This window comes from Schistocerca cancellata, chromosome 12, assembly GCF_023864275.1.
Source record: "Schistocerca cancellata isolate TAMUIC-IGC-003103 chromosome 12, iqSchCanc2.1, whole genome shotgun sequence".
Taxonomy (NCBI): domain Eukaryota; kingdom Metazoa; phylum Arthropoda; class Insecta; order Orthoptera; family Acrididae; genus Schistocerca; species Schistocerca cancellata.
Genome location: NC_064637.1, coordinates 72782772 through 72803609, shown reverse-complemented (window position 1 = coordinate 72803609; position 20838 = coordinate 72782772). Strand labels below are relative to the sequence as shown.

Below are 20838 nucleotides of genomic sequence, written 5' to 3'. Positions count from 1 at the left end.
GGGAGTTTGAAGCCATCTTCTCTGTTGATGATGTCAGGCTGCTTAATAATTTCGATCGCCTCCCGTATTTTGCGTTCTCGTATCCACGATTCTTTCGCCAGTACCCGGGCTTCCTGGAACCTGATAGGTTGTCCGCAGTCACGGTGGTGTTCCGCTAACGCCGGTTTGTTATGTTGTTGTAATCGGACATAGCGTTCGTATTCTGCTACTCGTATGCTGACAGGTCTCCCTGTTCCTCCTGTGTAGGCAGTTCCGCACTCACACCGTAGTTCGTAATTACCTGCAGTGTTAAGCTTGTTGACTGTATCCTTTGTGGAACCTATCATCTTGTGGATCCTGTGACCGCTTCAAAAACACTGTTTGAAACCTCGTCCGCGGAGGACGTTGCCTAGCCGTTCACTGACGCCTTTTACATATGGTAAGTGTACCAGTGGAAGCTTCTTTTCTGTGCCTTCTTCTCGTGTTCTGCTCCCTTTGGTTTTAGCTACCTTTCTTATGATGATATCATAGCCGTTGGCATGAAATGTGTGTTGTAGCTTCTTTAAATCTTCTTTGATGTTATTTTCATCGCTTATAAGGTAGGCTCGGGCAGTTAACGTATGCAGAACAGAGTACTTTTGAGCTGGCTGGTTGTGGCTCTACGCGTGCAGGTACCGTTTATTGTGTGTTGGTTTCCGATACAATTTTTGTCCCAGTTTACCTATGGCAGCTCTGTATACTTCCACATCCAGAAATGGCAAGGTACCATTGTTTTCAGTCTCATGTGTGAGCTTTATATTTTTTTGCAGACTATTTAAGTGCTGGAGAAAGTTTCCCAATTCTGCTTCACCGTGAGGCCAGATGTGAATGTGTCGTCCACATATCGTAGCCAACAACAGGGACGTAACGGAGCAGAAACTAGGGCTGTTTGCTCAAAGGCTTCCATGAAGATGTCCGCAGCTACAGGGGAGAGCGGGGAACCCATTGCCACTCCATCTAACTATTTGTAATATTTTTCCCGCCAGGTGAAGTACGTATATGACAGGCATAAGCACACCAGATTGCAGATATCTGGTGGGATCCGATCCTGTAGAATGCACATAGTCTCCTCAATATGTACGTTAGTGGGGAGAGACTTGATGTCAAAACTGACCACAATGTCTGATGGCTTTATTCACTGTTCCCTAATCACTTGTATGAAGTGGGAAGAGTCATTCATGTAGGAGTCTGTTTGTCCCTCAAGACAGCATAACTTAGGTGGCAGATGATTCACATATTACGAACAATTTGATGGAGTGGCAATGGGTTCCCCACTCTCCCCTGTAGCTGCGGACATCTTCATGGAAGCCTTAGAGCAAACGGCCCTAGCTTCTGCTCCGTTACGTCCCAGTTGTCTGCTACGATATGTGGACGACACATTCGTCATCTGGCCTCACGGTGAAGCAGAATTGGAAACTTCCTCCAGTACTTAAATAGTCTGCAAAAAAATATAAAGCTCACACATGAGACTGAAAACAATGGTACCTTGCCATTTCTGGATGTGGAAGTATACAGAGCTGCCGAAGGTAAACTGGGACACAAAGTGTACTGGAAACCAACGCACACTAAACGGTACCTGCACACGGAGAGCCACAACCACCCAGCTCAAAAGTATTCTGTTCTGCATACGTTAACTGCCCGAGCCTACCTTATAAGCGATGAAAATAACATCAAAGAAGATTTAAAGGAGCTACAACACATGTTTCATGCCAACGGCTATGATGACATCATCATAAGAAAGGTAGCTAAAACCAAAGGGAGCAGAACACGAGAAGAAGGCACAGAAAAGAAGCTTCCACTGGTACACTTACCATATGTAAAAGGCGTCAGTGAACGGCTAGGCAACGTCCTCCACCGACGAGGTTTCAAACTGATTTTTCGAAGCAGTCACAGGATCCACGAGATGATAGGTTCCACAAAGGATGCAGTCAACAATCTTAACACTGCAGGTATTTACGAACTACAGTGTGAGTGCGGAGGTGCCTACTTAGGAGGAACAGGGAGACCTGTCAGCATACGAGTAGCAGAATACGAACGCTATGTATGTTTAAAACAACATAATAAATCGGCGATAGCGGAACACCACCGTGACTATGGACAACCTATCAGGTTCCACAAAGCCCGAGTGCTAGCGAAAGAATCATGGATGCGAGAACGCAAAATATGGGAGGTGATTCTGTCAGTCCACTTCCGCACACACCAGGAGGAAAACTTGTCAACCAGAAGCCGAACGCTGATTGGCGTACAGCTACAAATTGTTGACGACATGGAAATCCACGAATAGCCTTTTTCTTTCCATCTCTCCTTACGTCATGACTAGCCAATCATATTAGAGGACCAATTAAAAGATTTGCAACAGTGACATCAGACATCGATAGTCCTTAATAAATAAAAGCACCTATCCCCATGCATAATCAGTCGTGCCCTGAGGAAGGCCGTTGCAATTCGGCCGAAATGTTGGTTTTAGTTTATTATTGTTGTTAGTTTTTAGCAATGCTGCGACATAATACCCAGAAGAATTTTAATCACTATGACACCGACTGCGGATGCCTACATTCTTATATAAAACGAACAGTACTGTATATGTATATCATTATTAAAGTTCAAGTGTTCCAATAGCACAGGTAATTAATAAACTTATTTAACTTTAAATAAACTTTAAATTCAAGCGCACCAATACAAAAGGTTGTGCGAACATCTAATGTCAGCTGGTGGCGCTAGACGGTACCCCAAGGCAACGCCGTTTCCATGGAAATTGTGATGTGTTGGGTGCTGCTTGTCAGAGACCATGCTGCAACATGTTGTTGCCTGTGTAACATTGTATATTGTCTACTGGCACTGAAAAATGTTTGTAGATTATGCTGTTCCCATGGAGATGGTGTCCAGATTTTCATTACTTTGATTGAATTGGCATTTTGCTAGGAATTTTCAACGTTGTGTGTAGAGAACACCACTATTTGTAAAAGACTGGGAGAATCAGATGACATTTGCAATGTGTGAGCAAATCAGATAAAAAAAGTTAAATATATAAGACCGATTTGGCTATGTCAGTTGTAAAAGAAATACAATGGCATTTTAAAAAGTTTTTTTTTTCTATGACATGTAGTGTCAGCATTTGTAAAATATTTAGGAAATAAAATATAAGGAATCGATGGAGTCAACTGGTAGAAAACGAAATGTGTAATCTAACAGGTTCAGTGAAATATTTTTAAAAATTTGTCATATACGTTAACGACATGAGGAAACAAAGAAACAACTATCCTCCTCACATTATATTAAAAGAAAATAAAAAAAGGAAAAAAACGAAAAAGTTATTTTGTGAATATTAACTTTTTTTATTTATTATGGTTTTTGGGCACAAAACTGCTGTGGTCGTAAGCACCCATTATGTGGCTTAGTGAAAGGTAACAGCATTAGGGGGGAAACTCAACAAGGGGGGAAACTCAACAAGGGGGGAAACTCAACAAGGGGGGAAACTCAACAAGGGGGGAAACTCAACAAGGGGGGAAACTCAACAAGGGGGGAAACTCAACAAGGGGGGAAACTCAACAAGGGGGGAAACTCAACAAGGGGGGAAACTCAACAAGGGGGGAAACTCAACAAGGGGGGAAACTCAACAAGGGGGGAAACTCAACAAGGGGGGAAACTCAACAAGGGGGGAAACTCAACAAGGGGGGAAACTCAACAAGGGGGGAAACTCAACAAGGGGGGAAACTCAACAAGGGGGGAAACTCAACAAGGGGGGAAACTCAACAAGGGGGGAAACTCAACAAGGGGGGAAACTCAACAAGGAGGGAAACTCAACAAGGAGGGAAACTCAACAAGGAGGGAAACTCAACAAGGAGGGAAACTCAACAAGGAGGGAAACTCAACAAGGAGGGAAACTCAACAAGGAGGGAAACTCAACAAGGAGGGAAACTCAACAAGGAGGGAAACTCAACAAGGAGGGAAACTCAACAAGGAGGGAAACTCAACAAGGAGGGAAACTCAACAAGGAGGGAAACTCAACAAGGAAGAATCTTAGAAAACAAGCTATTGAAGGGGGGTTGTTTTCCCCGAAAAGAGCTTCAAATGACTGATGTCATGTCTCTGACACAAACTCAAGGACGCGATCAGCTGGGCGCGTGTCACCTGCCAAAAGGGAAGCTGTAAACAGGCACGTAGCGGATTGAAATAAGGCACTGAAGTAAAAGGTATCTCAACATCCACAGTTGAGATCAGTGGTGACAAAGCGGGGGAGAATCACCACTTAAAACATATCAATGGCTAAAAAGACAGTGCCCAATCTGGAGTCTTGTTAAAATTACCTCCTCCCAACAAGCAGGCCGCGACAAAGAGGTCCAAGCACAGGGAAGAGATTTTATGTCCCATAATTTGTTATTGGGAAGTGCAGGCCAATGTGTGTGCTATAAAAGAGCAACGCAACGGCATAAAATGCTCTGTAGATCGGCAAAGGGAACCATGCAAACAGCGGGCTGAGGAGGCGAGACTGCAGCCATTGTCGCTGTATCGGTTGCCTCGTTTCCGTGGATACCAACATGCCCTGGGATCCACAGAAATGCCACAGAGATGCCACAGAGATGCCCGCCAAGTGGAGCATGTGGAGGCAGTCCGAATCCGGTGGTGCCAGAAGGTGGACAGGATAAAGAGTTTTGAGATTTAGAAGAGAGCTTAACGAATCCGAGCATATAATATACTGTACCTGCATATGGTGACAGATGTATTGAAAAGCCTGGACAACAGCATAAAGCTCCGCAGTAAAAACCAAACACTGGTCAGGGAGCCAAAATGTAATAGGCGTGTCGCCAACAATATAGGCACTCCAAACACAAAAGGTGGTCTTTGAGCCGTCAGTGTAAATAAATGTGGCATCCTCCATTTAGGCGCATAGAGCATCAAATGCCCGACTAACTCGGAGACAGGGAGGGGGGGGGGGGGGGGCGGCTTACTTGGAAACCTGGCAAACGTCACAGAGAAGGCAGGTCCAGGTCCGGGGGTGAAGCCACAGTGGCTCCGTCCTCCCATTTGGCAAGAAAGTATTAAGAAATTGGAAGGAAAGGGAATGTAACAGTCGACAGAAGTGGGCTCCCAGAGGTAGTCGAGAGGAAGGGCAGCCTGCATACCCTAAGGAGGTGTCGAAACAAAGGGCATGGGTCGGATGAGCAGGCATGGAAGACCAATGGCCAGCGTTAACGACTCAGAAGAACAGCTCACCGATTGGACAGCGGGAGGTTCAGCAGTCTCAGCCTAAAGGCTCTCCACAGGGCTAGTATAAAAAGCTCTAGATCCTAAATGCAATCCATGTTGGTGGACAGAGTCTAGGCACCAAAGAATATACGGCTGTGCACAGGAGTAAACTACACATCCGTAGTCCAATTTCGAGTGCACTAAGGCGAGATAGAGGCAGAGGAGACCACTCGGTCCACTCCTCAGGAGGGTGTTTGAAGGATCGCAGACAGCGAGCCGAAAAATATGAAATGTGGGAAGACCGCACGGTTTTCTGTACAACAGAAGTTCGAAGAATTTGGCGATGTTTGTGAACGGAAGGTTGACAGGGCCTAGATGTAGGGAAGGCAAACAAAACTCCATATGATGCCAAAAATTTACAGACGGTCTTATTGGGAGAAAATCAAAAGCCGGTTTCGATGCTCCAGGAGTGGAGGCGATCGAGACATCCTTGAAGACGTCGTTTAGGAGGCTGGTCTGTTGAGAGCTGTAGTAGATCGTAAAATCGTCGACAAAGGCCTAGACATCAAGGAGGAGACAATCAGTAATTGTATTTATAGTGATGACAAATAGTACAACACTCAGCGCAAAGCTCTGAGGCACCCCATTTTCTTGGGAGAAAGTGCGGGAGAGTAGCGTTCATACGCACCTTAAATGTGCAGTCAGTCATAAATTCGTGGATGAAAAGAGGTAGCCCACCTCGAAAGCCCCAAGATAACAGTGGGCAGAGGATGCCTGACCTCCAACAGGTATCATATGCACTCTCCAGATCAAAAAATTAGCTACCATTTGTCGTCTCCTGAGAAAATTGTTCATGATGTAAGTGGAGAGAGCAACAAGAGGGTCCACTGTGGAACTATTCTTTCGGAAACCACATTAGGCAGGTGTTAAAAAGGTTTCAGGACTCCATCCACCAGCCTAAACGAAAATTTACCATAGTCTCCAAAACCTTACATACACTACTCTTGAGAGAGTTGGGGCAATAGCTAGAGGAGAGATGTTTGTCCTTTCCATGTTTGGGAACAAGAATGACAATACCTTCCCGCCATCGTCTGCCAAAGGTACTGTCAGTTCAAATTCGATTATAAAGGCAGATGAGGTAACACAGACTACAGTATGATAAACGTAGCAACATTTGGATGTGGATGCCATTTGGCCCCGTGGCAGAAGAGTGGGAGGAAGAGTGTGAGTGTTGGAGTTCCTGCATAGAAAAAACAATATTACAGCTTTCGCAATTTTGAGAGGAGAAAGCAAGAGGTTGCACTTCCGCTGCTCGTTTCTTCGGGAGAAAGGCTGGTGGGTAATTTGAAAAGCTCAAAATCTCAGCAAAGTGTTGACCCGATGAGTCAGAAATTGCAACTAGGTCCACACTAAGGTATCTTGTGCGGCAGTTAGCCCAAAGATCGGGGAGAAACAAGATGGGCCAGATAACCATCCAATTTGACTCTAAACTACAGACAAGGGAGAAGGTGTTAAAGGAGCTGGTAAAGAAGTCCCAGCTTTCCTTCTTGCTATCACAGATGATGCAACAGCATAGTGCACATAGCTGCTTATAGTGGATACAGGGATACAGTTGGTCAACTTAGGATAATGACAGAAAACACAAAGAGCACATCTTCCATTCACGTATTGCGTCACGGTACGCCTCATTCCACCAAAGAACTGGGGGGCACTGTAGCAAACGGGAGGTACACTGTATTGAACGTTCCACAGCTGTACGAACAACTTCTGTAATATGAGTGACCTGATCGTCAATGCCAGGAAATTGACGGTAATCAAATGTTGTTAGAGAAGAGAAAAGTGTCTAATATGCTGCCAGCGTTGTGGGCACACAGATGGCAGTTATGGCTGTAATCGAAGGAGACAATGAAAATGGTCAATTGAGTGTATCAGCAAAAGCAAACCATTCTAAGTGCCGAGGTTCCCCAGTGCTGAGGCAAACAAGCTCTGTTGGTAGAAGAGGTCAATCAATAGGGAGCCTCTCAGCCAAGGACACTGAGATCTCCAAAGCAGGTGGTGGGTGTTGGAAGTCCCCAACTGGCAAATAAGAGGGTGGAAGCTAACCAAGGAGATGAAAGAGATCGGCTCTTGCCATTGGTGTGGATGACGGAATATATATGGTACAAAGAGAAGGAACTGTTTAAGGGGATTGGGTGATAATGGATAGTACGATGGAGAAGAATCTTAAGTCCCCTGTGTGCCAGAGTGCCATCAACAGAGGGGAGACCAAACCAAACTGACTGGAAATGAGGTAAGACAAAGCAATCATGGGGACATAGCTTTGTTTCCTGAAGACAGAAGACTGGGGACTAGGATTGTACAAGGATCGACAATTCATCCCAATTGGAGTGAATTCCACAGATATTCCAATGGATAATTCATGCAAGGTTGACAAGAAAGGAAAAAATCTCACCACAGTTGCAGTCAACTAAACGATCACTGAGAGCTGACAGCAGATGGTGTGGAACAGCATTCAGCCAAAGGCAGAAGATCCTGATCCATAGGTTGTTCGGGGGCAGCTCCTGCCACCAGTGATCGGCCACCCGCAGTGTGTCTCGGCAACAATGGAAGATAGCTGAGGACGGCTACCACTGGGTAGTGCTGTAGGAGAGATACGCCGTGACGGAGGAGGAGAGAAACTTCAGTTTCTTATGAGCCTTCTCGAAAGCAGGACGTCGAGATGGAGGAGTCAATGGTTGTGAGGTCCAGGTACGTAAAAAATCTTCACAAGTAGGCTCTTTTTTGGAAGTCCGGGCTTACGATTTTGGGGTCCGTGATTTAGCAGGAGCCAATGAAGGTTGAGAATAGAGTGAGTGAGTGATAGTGGGGAGGTTGAACGGGCGAGCTTTGGGATGTCCATTCTGACGACAGTAGTGCTAAAGGTGAGATCGCAAGTCTGCGTGGCTACCTCCTTAGTAGGCCGAGGAGAGCCGGGACAGTGCTATATTTACCCGCTGGGAGCATGGTGGGCTTTCTACTGGCAAATAACTTACGAGCGGCAAATAGACACCTTTTCCTACACTCGAATTTCCTGAATAATTTATCTTTAAAAATAGGGCAATCCCTAGAGGAAGCAGCATGGTCGTCCATTCAGCTGATACAACAAGGGGATGGAGGTGGACAATTACCCTCATGGGCATCAATGCCACAGGTAAAGCATATGGCCGTATTGGAACACAACTAGCTGGTATGACCAAACTGCTGACACCGATAGCAATGCATAGAATTGAGGATGTAAGGGCGAACTGAAATTATCTCATATCCCACTCTAATGTTCAATGGAAGGTGAACTCCAAACGTCAGGAAGAGTGTACGGGTCGGTACCAATTCCTTTTCAATCCTTTTCATAACTTTATGTATGGTCGTTATGCCCTGATCAGGCAGGTAATGTTGAATGTCCTCATTGGCTAATCCGTCAACTTATCTTGTATAAACCACCCCGCACAATGAATTTAAAGTGTGGTGCACTTTCACCTGGACAGGGAAGGTGTGCAGCAGTTTACTTCAAAGCAATTTATGTGCCTGGAGGGCACTATTTCTAACAACAAGTTGCCGTTTCGTACCTGGGAACAAGACTTTACATAACCTGCAATTGCGTCGACACCTTTCTGAATAATGAAAGGGTTGACTGGGGAGTAGTCTTTACCTTAGTCAGACCGAGAGACAACTACGAATTTTGGCACTGATGGAAGAATTGTCCGAGGCTGAGACTCATCTAGCTTCCTCCTGTGGGCAGAAGTTTTAGAAGTAAAAGAAAGCATTGCGAATGTATCCCCCATGATTACCGGTGTCTCTGATGTCTCTAGTGGGGGCTCTCACTGAGGGCACTCCCGCCTTAGGTGATTGTCCACACCTCAGGTCATACCTCCCGAAAAACGGACAGAGGGACTAATAATTGGTACTTTCGGAAGATAGCAGCTTGGGTAATCACACCTCCCTGGGCCCGGCCTTTACCAGGGGTATGTATGTGTCCTACTTGTCGACCCGAGGCTGGGAATTACGCGTTACCCTGTCACTGGCGACGCATGGGTCGGCCTTCAGACGAAAGAGAAAGGGAGGCACAAAGAAGAGGAAAGAAGAGAAGAATTCTCGAACACCGCAGTGGAGAAGAAGGTAAAGAGAAGAATCAAGGAAAAGAGAAGGATAAAGTAAGGGCAGGGACTTTCCAGTAGATAAAAGAAGAGAAACCATGTCTTACAGTCACAAGCGACTGTCTCCAGACATAGGCACAAAACATACTCCCGAAGAGAAGAGGAAGGGGTGGGGAGGGGAGGGAGAGAGGGGAAGGATTGGGGACAGGGAGGAATGTGGAAAGAGAAGGGTCCCGTGCTGGCCATGCACGTATACACACGAAAGTTGTGGACCCTCTGGGGACAGAAAGTAACTGTTCATTTAAAAGAATTTAAGAGTTATTATTCTTGTGAATAAAAGTTTCAAGCTCCTCAAGTGTGTTCAAAAGTAACTCCTTTAAGCTTGTGTGTAATATTTCACGGTAGGTAGAGATGTCACCTACTGTGTGTTCCTTATTTATAAGGTGTTGTCCGAACATCGATTTATTTTGTGAAATTCTGGAGATATGTTCCATAAAGTGTGTTTTAAAATTACATCCAGCCCATCCAATGGATATTTTTTTTCACAGTTACCACCCATCAGTTTACACACACCTGAGTGAGGAAGGTGTTCATTGGCATTTCCAATACAGTGTCTTAATTTATTTAAAATGGTGTTTGCAGGTATAAAATTGGTATTCTTGAGAAGTTAATTCTACTGGAAACTTCAAAGCTATGGCGATTTAGACTACGTCTTTATGGGAATCTGTTTTTTTTCCTCTCTCTTCTTTCTGAAATAGGGAATGTATGATTTTGGATCACAGTTATTAGCACAAAAAACTTGCTTCAAAAATTCATCTTATTTATGTTATTGGTCAAGTGTAAGAGGTAATTTTAGCATTCGGTTAAGTACAGATAGAAAAAAGCTTTTTCATATTTCGGCTGGTGGCAATATTTTGCATTAATGGTTGCGTCTGTCATAGTTTGTCTTCTAAAGGCGACAAAAATGTTTACCATTGTTATTATTGGAGATAGTTAAAAAAAATCTATGGGTTCTTGATTTTCAAGCTCAATAGTGAAAGTTACATACTGACACTGTATATAACAGAAAAAAAACCCTTTTTGAAACATCACTGTATTTTGTGAGTGACAACTACACAGCTCTTACTACAAATTTTCATTAACTATCTAAAAAAATTTCCCCTCATGCTAAACTGATACTCTCACACTATTATTGTAAATGTCATCCAATTCTCCTACTCTTTCATGAATCATGTATTCTCTATGCACAATGCCGAAAATTTCAAGCAAAATGCCAATTCAACCAAGGTAATGGCAACCTGGACACTGTCTCCATGTGAACAGCACAATATACCAATATCTCTGGATGCCAAGAGGCAGCATACATCACACAGGCAACAGCATGCTGCAGCATGGTCTTTGACAAGCAACCGCCAATATATTGCTATCGACAAGAACCACCAGCTGGCATTCAACATTCGCATGACATTTCATATTGGTGCTCTTGTATATGAAGTTTATTTAAAGTTAAACAATTTTATTAATGACCTGCACTATTTATTTGAACAGTATAAGTTTTATAAAGATATACTTATATTTCTATGGTTAGTTTTCCACTGTACTTCATTTGCACATCATAAATATTTTTACATATAGTAAGATTCCACTGGCTGCAGCTGGTGTAATGCAGCAAATTGGCACACTATCACGCATGTACAGCCACTAGCAGCAGTTATCTTGACAACACGCAGCTACTCTGCACATCACCAGCTCCAGCAGGAGGATAAAACAACATGCCTTTTTAGTTTAATCTTTGTACATTTTGTGCAAGATTGACTGATCTAATCACCACATGCTTTTTTATAATCTTTACAGTGCAATCGGTCTGAAGACGGCCTACTGTATGCTAAAACAGTAATTTTAAATAAATGATATTTTGTGATTGTGACTCTTTTTGCATAAGTAACTGTGGGGTATGTTCTGAGGACACAAAAAAGAAATAACACATTGTCTCCTGAACCCAGGGACCATAGTTAAGATCCTCGACCAGCAGTTTTCATTTTTCACTAACACTCAGAATACCACCGGTTCAGCAGAATACACACACCCTACTGTCAAAGAATCTGTTATGCTTGTTGGAAGAAAGGAAGGAAGGTAGGAAAATTTCAGGTTTCAACTGGTTGATGACAAGGTCACTACAGACACTATAAGCAGAAAATGGGTATTGGTCATTCAAAGGAACAAGCATAAGCAGAAAATTGGTGATGGTCTTTCAAAAGGAATCATCCAAATATACATAGCAGGTAATTAAGGGAAACAACACCGAAAGCCTAAAAGCGGATGGCCAGATGGGAGTTTGAAGTGCACAGCTCTCAAATATGAGTCACCTGTCAAATCATACTATCTATTATAACACTTTAAAATTACCATTTCCTTTTATGTAATTTTCTTCCAGAATTTATTTCCACCAGTAGAGTTTTGTTTAATGCACACACTTCTCTTGGGATTAAGATTTAATACCACACTGTCTTCTCCTCACTACATGGAAAATCAGGTCTTTAATATAATTATGTGAATTATGTGCTTCAATATTCCTTCCCCTTTTATAACTTACCCGACTTTTCATAAAGCACCTGGAAAGGTTCAATGAGTTTGTGATTCACACATTCCATTACACCTAATTTTGCTTTTTTGTCATCTTCAAATCCACGGAGATTGAATGGCATCGTTCCATACTTGTGACTAACTTCGCTAAAGAATGTTCTTGAAGTCTTCAGCTTCAACTGGTATGTCTCGTCTGTCTTCTTGTATATGGTAACTCTAGTAGCTGTCTCCTTGCCCTACACAAAAATAAGAATACAATCAATATATCAAACACAAACACACATTTCGATATTTTATAATACTGTCACTGCCGCCATATTTTTGTACAAATTCCACCCATTAAAATTTAAGAAACAGTGTCAAAATACCAGAAAAGTTGTCATATAACCATTCTCACTATTGACTTTGTAAGACATACTAATCACAGCAATGTAAGGAAATCTATCTCTAAAAGTAGTGTTTTCCGACAAAACTACTACTTCTAATAACAGACTCAGTTTTCCATTGAAGAGGATGTTATCACTGCCACACTTAATAGTGAGAATTCTAGTTACTCACCCACAACCCACTTCCATTAACAATCATTCTCAACCCGCTCCCCCACCACCTAACTCTAGGGAGACCCGGCTTGTCAATCAAAACCAGTAATGGCATTGTTAAGTGCTCATGTCTGGGATACACAAATCTGAAAGATGAGTCTAATAACTGGACTGCAAAGGTTACAGAAAGTTGGCAACAGCTGAACAACTACAATTGTATCTGGTACCTGTGACAGTGGTGACATTTAATGAGAAACCAAGAATGTATTATTAAAAATAGCAGCCGATTTCAGCAACACAAGAAGTATAATTATTGTCCAGTTTGGAAATGAAACAGTTTTGCCATAACAGACTGATTCTCTTGCTGTTTATTCGAACAATGCATGCGGAGAAAAAAGTTTCTGAAGGGGAGGACAGGTTATCAATACCACCTAATTTTTCTGTGGTACAATCGATACACAGTTTAATTTCAGATCAGCACCATTACCTTCCTGTACTACTTGTTGTTGCTATAATTCCATATCAACCAAATATGAAGAGAGCAGCAAAATTAATACAAACACAACAAACCTATCATTTCAAGACAGGTGTTTTTGTATAATACTTCATTCAAAACCTAGTCACAAAATTAAGAAAGGAAAGACAGAAAGAACTGAAACAGATTGCATTACACCACATAACTCTATATTTGTAATACAGAATTACTTGAAAGAGTAATTTCTTTTATTAGTATGGACACATGGTTATACTCGCGCAGCATATAACGAACCTCACGTCCCCCCTCCACATTCTCAATCCACCATATGATGCATCTCACACTGAATTCGTTACGTACTTTACAGAGAAAGTTTATGTCGACAACACTACTTACTACAATTGAGTTCTTGTACAAAATGAACTTTCAAGCAATAGTGTTAATTTCAATTCTCTTAAATGTGAAATACAGTGAAACTGGAACTTTATTATCTACTGAATTAAGAACTGAAAATCAGTGAACAAGAATTCTCTCTCTCTCTCTCTCTCTCTCTCTCTCTCTCTCTCTCTCTCTCTCTCACACACACACACACACACACACACACACACACACACACACACACACACACTTTTAAATTTTTAAAGCTAATACGAACATGTTTAACAGGAGTAGCAATGAAGTGGCTTTAATAATGAATAATAAAATAGAAATAAGGGTGAGCAACTACGAACGAACAGCATAGTGAATGTGTCCTCCAAGTCTTTCACAGATGAATGACTGAATAAAATCTCTCTTTCATGCAGCATCAATCCCAATAAAATTTACGAGCTTTCAATGGCTAGCTCCGCTATCAGGAGTCAAACTACTGACTGGCTGGTACTATTACCTGCTTATATACCTACGATTCTGATCACTGGCACCAGAGAGGACCGAAACTACGCATGCATAGAAGGCGAGTTGGGCACCTCATAGCTGCTCCGGCCCACCACGGGACCGTGTGATGTCAGGTGGTGTGAGGGGCCACAGCAACATCCAGTATGTTGATGGATGAGCCAAGACTCTGTGTTTTCAGAAAGTATTTTGTATTTTTTTCGGGGCAATTCTCAGCTATGGCCGACTTGTGGAATTCCCTTTGCTTAATGTCTCTTGTGCTCAGTACATTGCTCTGCAATTGTGCAAACTGTCTGGCCTACGCAGATGCTGCCACACTCGCAAGAGACACTAAGAGCTATGTTGTCTTCAACAGGGCACAAAATATCTCTTATCTTGGTGGTGGGCATGAACACCGGTCTCCATCCATACCTCTGCAGTACACGTTGTAACTTGCTGCTCGTTGCCCAACCCTTTGGCAGGAAAGCTGCCAGCTTGGCTTCTTCTGCCGATTCACAAGGTGTCCTCCTTCAGTGTCCCCTGAAAGAGTTTGCAATGTCTCTTTTGCTCTATCCATTCTTCTTGAACATAACAGAACAACCTGACAATTCCAGGTTAGGTCATTGTGAACATCATGTTGTAAACTTGCAGACATTTGTTGAAATGCTCAAGTTAACGGAAATAGGTCGAAATGATTTAATAGTTAGTCTGGACGTGGTGTCACTTTTTACAAGGGTGCCAACGCAAGACACACTGGATCTTCTGGCCCCACCAGTATCTACATGGAATTGTCAAGTCGTTCCATCATGTTGTAACGACAACTTACTATTTGTACCTCAAAAAATATGAAATGACAGATGGCACAGCAATGAGCTCACCACTGCCTCCTGCAGTTGCAAATTTCATCATGGAGCACTTTCAGGAGCACTCTGTGGTGTTGCATCTGTCTTGCTTCCTTCGGTACGTCAATGACACCTTCCTGATATAGCTTCACGGTGAAAATACACTGCAGCCGTTTATGGATCACATGAATGGTGTCCATTCCAAAATTAAATTTACCATTGAAACGGAGAAGGATGGCAAGCTACCGTTCTCAGATGTTTTAGTTGAGCAGAAGGCAGGAGGCCGGCTTGGTCATTCAGTGTACATTGAATGCTGGTAGTTTTCACAACACTGTACACAAGAAAGCAGTCCTGAACATGTTAATACACAGAGCCAAAGTTATTTCTGGCAACAACCACCTAAGCCTGAATTGTAGCATTTGAGGCACATGTTCCAGGAGAATAGCTACAGCAAAAGTGACATTGCAAATGCTTTCAAGTGTCCAGAGGAGGACACCTTGTGAATCGGTAGAAAAAGCCAAGCCAGTGGCTTTCGTGCCACAGTGTCGGGCAATGAGCAGGAAGTTAGGACTTGTGCTGCAGGGGAATGCATTAAGACCAGTGTTCCAACCCCACTCCCGAGATATAAGGTATGTTGCGCCCTGTTAAAGAAGACATTGCTCCTCGTATGCCTGGTGTCTACGCTGGCCCTTGTCAGTGCAGCGTCATCTATAAAGACCAGACAATCCGCACAACAGAAGAGCACTGAACCAAGCACACGAGACATATTAAGCAAAGGGAGCTCAATAAGCCAGCCATAGCTGAGCATTTCCTCAAATACAGACAAAATCTTGATCTTTGGTGTGACGTCATAAGCGAGTGACTGCGTGTGAGATCGCTCTCTAAGTTTTCATATATTTTTAGGTTTCAGATAGATATTTTAATGGTGTTTGTGATAATATTTACTATATAAGTGACGTATTAGTGGTTTCTTCATTCACCTCTGCCTTTCTTGTGTTGTGACCTGATATTTGTGAGTGTTTCGTATCGAGCAACTTAACCTCTTGCCTGTGTTTACGTTTCGCGCTGACCAGTTGCAGCTGTAGCGGCGCATCGAAAGCTAAGTACTAATTAATTGTTTGTGTATCTATGCTTTATAGATCTAGAAAAGGCATATGACCGGGTTCCTACGAGGAAGTTATTGTCTGTTCTACGAGAGTATGGAATAGGAGGCAAACTTTTGCAAGCAGTTAAAGGTCTTTACATGGACAGTCAGGCAGCAGTTAGAGTTGACGGTAAATTGAGTTCATGGTTCAGAGTAGTTTCAGGGTTAAGACAAGGCTGCAACCTGTCTCCACTGTTGTTCATATTATTTATAGATCATACATTGAAAACAATAGACTGGCTGGGTGAGATCAAGATATGTGAACACAAAATAAGCAGTCTCGCATATGCGGATGACTTAGTTGTGATGGCAGATTAGATTGAAAGTTTGCAAAGTAGATCAGAAATGTAAGGACTACGGTATGAAGATTAGCATCTCCAAAACAAAAGTAATGTCAGTGGTAAAGAGATATAAACAGATTAAGTGCCAAATAGGAGGAACAAAGTTAGAACAGGTGGGCGGTTTCAAGTACTTAGGATGCATATTCTCACAGGATGGCAACATAGTGAAAGAACTGGAAGCGAGGTGTAGCAAAGCTAATGCAGTGAACGCTCAGCTACGATCTACTCTCTTCTGCAAGAAGGGAGTCAGTACCAAGACTAAGTTATCTGTGCACCGTTCAATCTTTCGACCAACTTTGTTGTATGGAAGCGAAAGCTGGGTGGATTCAGGTTACCTTATCAACAAGGTTGAGGTTACGGATATGAAAGTAGCTAGGATGATTGCAGGTACTAGTAGATGGGAACAATGGCAGGAGGGTGTCCACAATGAGGAAATCAAAGAAAAACTGGGAATGAACTCTATAGATGTAGCAGTCAGGGCGAACAGGCTTAGATGGTGGGGTCATGTTACACGCATTGGAGAAGCAAGGTTACCCAAGAGATCATGGGTTCAGCAGTAGAGGGTAGGAGGAGTCAGGGCAGACGAAGGAGAAGGTACCTGGATTCAGTTAAGAATGATTTTGAAGTAATAGGCTTAACATCAGAAGAGGCACCAATTTTAGCACTGAATAGGGGATCATGGAGGAATTTTATAAGGGGGACTATGCTCCAGACTGAACGCTGAAAGGCATAATCAGTCTTAAATGATGATGATTATTGAAGTAATTTTTTTGAAACTAATTCTTTATTAATCTGTACCATTTACTGTGTTTTTATGTAATATGTTCAGTATATCATAAAATTTGGCTCATATTCTATAATTGGCTCAACTGAAGAATGGGATACCACCTGTCAGCTTTGGACAATGATGTCAATCTTAAAACAGATTCTTAACTTTTTACCGTACAAACTTATCCATTTACTTTCACCCATCCACCTATTTAGCCCCATGTTTTAATTAAAAAACTAATAAGTTGATACATTGATCATTTGCAATGAATATCATATGTTGTGAAAATTTAAAATGTCATCTATGGCACCATTTGTCAAAGCTGATTAGTGGTATCCTGATCTTCAGTAATGCCCTATAATTATTATTTGGAAGCCTTCCTCTTTACAGTGTTCAGAATTTGTGGTCCCTTGAAAAACTTTTTATAGAGGTTTCACTGTAGACTGCAAAGGTCAATTTTCCTTGAGTGTCCAGGACAGTACGGATGACAGACTGGATAAAGCTTCCAAGTTAGAGCTATAAACACACACACACACACACACACACACACACACACACACACACACACACACAGATGATAATCTAATAATACTTCATAACTAAACGAAGGCCACAAATTGAACCTCAATGACAAAATTTTCATCCACGACAGAAAACATGGGCAGAACTACTCAATGGAAAAGGTGACACAGTGCCAATGTACTTTTTATGGAACTCAATAATGCACAGTAATTTTTATTGTCATTTATGTTTCTATTGACTTAAAACGTGGAAAAAACTCCGATCACCAAGCAGAAACTTCAACAAATAAATATACTGAGATGTTGGTTTAGGACTTTTTAAATTATTTACATTTTCTTGCAATATGATATTCTTCATCAAAAACGTTGCAAAGATTTGAACGCTGACCTACATTTTATCTGTGTCCAGTTTCGCGATATAAGCTGGTTATGTGTGCTATTTGATTACCTGGCACTCAATTTCTACATCTTACATCTGTCCATTTTCAGGGTGTCTACGTGGACAAGAAAAAAAAATTCCCCGATTTTTCCCGGATTTCCCGGTTAAAAACACAATTTCTCCCGGATGAAATTACGTATAAAGCGGCTGAAAATACATCCGTGTTAAGTAACAGTATGCTTTCCCTCGGAGCTGTAAATCCTATCAGTCCTTTGAATCGTAAAGGTCTTATACCGGCGGAGGATGTCCCAGGACTTTAGGAAACGAAATCCAGGAAAAACAATGCGTTTGGAAAGTTGTTTGATGCGAGACAATATGCACAAAGTTTATTTTCGTATTACGAAAGTATAAACACAAATTACAGCACGGTAGTCCGAAACTCTAAAATAAGAGATTGCGTTGAGCGATGCACTTTTGTCAGCCAGTCATAGCTCATGTCACGTGATCTCGCTAGCGAATGACGGCAGTTATTCAGAGCACGAGGCCTACGAGAAAGACAGGCCGCGGCGCGTACGTTATGAAGGTAGGCCGAACTCGCTCAAATCAGCAAAGTGCGTTTCTACACCGGTTAACTCTTAAGTAGATGTGAATGTATGAACGAGAATTGCATCGTCTATTGGCATCCACTGTTATTAGTCCTACAATGATAGGAGGTCCGTAGGCCTACTAACAGGCTCTAATATGGCAATTAAAATCGTGACAAAATGATTATCAGCTGCGTAGAAAAGTCGAGGTGTTCTGGCATGAAGAGACTTGTGACATTGCTCAGTAACACATTATGCACATTTTTTTGAAGGTCAATTACACTTTTTGCCATCGATAGCATAATTTTTTATCCGTGAAAGAACAACATTAAATATGAAAACCAACTCTAAGCTTGGTCTTTTTTTAGTGTGTGTTACACGTTAAGTCATATCAAATACAAATGTGCCGGTAAAATTTTAAATAGTGGCATAAATGACTTATCTTCTGGGCCCGACATTTTTCAAATGGCTGATCCTCAAAGTGTTACATTTTGAATGAGAGTTATAACGCCCTGTGATTTAAGAAATTCACTGCACATTCTCGCACGTAACATAAATCATCTTGCGTGGAAATTTACTTTGTAAGTAACGCATTTCAAGCCACTATTCGTAATATTTTCTGGTGATCTGTTAGAAATGTAAACAATTGTGAAGTGACGCACATCAAATGCACATTAGTTGTTACGGACATACTGCATAATCTTCGACCTAAAGCCTTTGACACTTTTCGGTGTCGGCAAACTGGTCTGTGCATTGTGTAAATTACCCATTTCTATACAACTAAACTTTTACTTTGGTGTTGTTCTCTGATTTATGTTTCATTGCTGCAGTATTATTCAGCAGTAGTGGACTAAAGTTCTTTGTCAGCGTATTAGATCTTACACGTCAAAACTACAAAACTTTAACTGAAATCTAAAACAATGAAAAATCCCGGAATTCTAAAAATTCCCGGGTTTTTCCCGGATGAAAAAATTCCCGAGTTTTTCCTGGCTCTTCCGGACGTCCCGGGCCGTATACACCCTGATTTTATAAACTGTTTATGTTGTTTCATGTTTGTGCACCATCTAAAGATGCAAATGTATATTTATAGCAACCATAACGATTTTTACTGATGGAGCACCCTGCAAGCAGCTTTAACGTCGTTTAAAATTCATATTTCCAGTGCAGTATTATTTTAACAAATGCAATTTATGTCTTATTTGTAGTGAAATGAAACTCAGAAATGGAAACTGGCTACACCCAGCAAACAAAAACGTAATAATGTAACTCACTGATCAACCTGAAGATGGGAGTGTAAGCCGTCAAAACGTGTCGTGGAAGTAAATGAAAGTGACTGATTGAGATAATTGGTTTAAATTATCCTTTATGTCATAAGCAGTCACTGTTTCCTAACCATGGTCCAACATGGATGACAAAGACAATCGTCATTAACCAGATTATTATGGGAGACAAAAATTTAATTTTATGAGGAATTTGGTAGTAAGAAAAATAGGAGAGAATAATTGCTGAATACCAACTGCAGAAAAGAACGAATGCGAAAACTGTCCGATAGAATTTTACACAGCACATCATTTAATCATTGTTAACATTTAGTTTAAATGCATTAAAGGTGGGTCTACACAGCGACGAAACCTGGTGACACCAGAACGTTTCAGATTATAAAATGATAAGACGGATACGAAAAACAGATTTAAAATTGCTGAATAGTTCCAGGGTGCCATATGTCGACTGACCATATATTATCAGTCATGACCTGCACATTAAACTAAAGAAATTGCAGAAAAAGGGATAGAAATTTTAGGACATGACACTGCATAAATTAAAAGACTCTGATCGTTGAAAGCTTCAAAGGGAGCATAACACAATGACTAACAAATAGGGGAAAGGAATAAAACATAAGATGAATGGATAGCCTTAAGAGATGAAACAGAGGAAAGAACAGACCATGCAACAGATTAAAATACAAGGCCCACTGGCACCTCTTTGATAAACATAAGATGTGGAATTTAATTGACTAAATATAAAAATGGAGCAGGCAAAAGGGAACACAGGCATCTAACACAGAGAGATGCTGACAAAGTTTCAAACAGCAAAGCTAAAGTGGTCAAAGGATAATTGAAAATCTGTAGAAGCACCTATGATTTTGGGAAAGATAGGTGTGCGTATCTGAAAAATAAACTTTTGAAGAAAATAGAAGCAGTTACAAAATTGATGGAGAAGTACCTAGAAAAAAGAGAAGGCTGAAAGGAACATAGAGAACGGCTATACAGGGGAATAAACTTAAAGACAATATTATGGAAAGGGAACAGAAGAACATGAAAATGAGATGGGAGAAACTATACTGTGAATAGAATCTGACAGGGCACTGGTAGACCTTAATCCAGAAAAACGCACATGAAGCAGACAACGTTCCCTCTCAGTTACCGAGACTTTTGGGACAGCGAGCGATAACTAAA

At 41.7% G+C, this 20838-nt stretch overlaps 1 protein-coding gene across 1 annotated transcript in view; it reads right to left on the bottom strand.

Moving 5' to 3' along the window:
- LOC126109618 (proliferation-associated protein 2G4) overlaps positions 1–20838 on the bottom strand; it is a 59706-nt gene that overhangs the window by 17514 nt on the left and 21354 nt on the right. The window contains exon 7 of the mRNA XM_049914661.1: positions 11929–12154. Within this exon, the coding sequence (XP_049770618.1) occupies positions 11929–12154 (226 nt within the window). The remainder of the gene's footprint in view (positions 1–11928; positions 12155–20838) is intronic.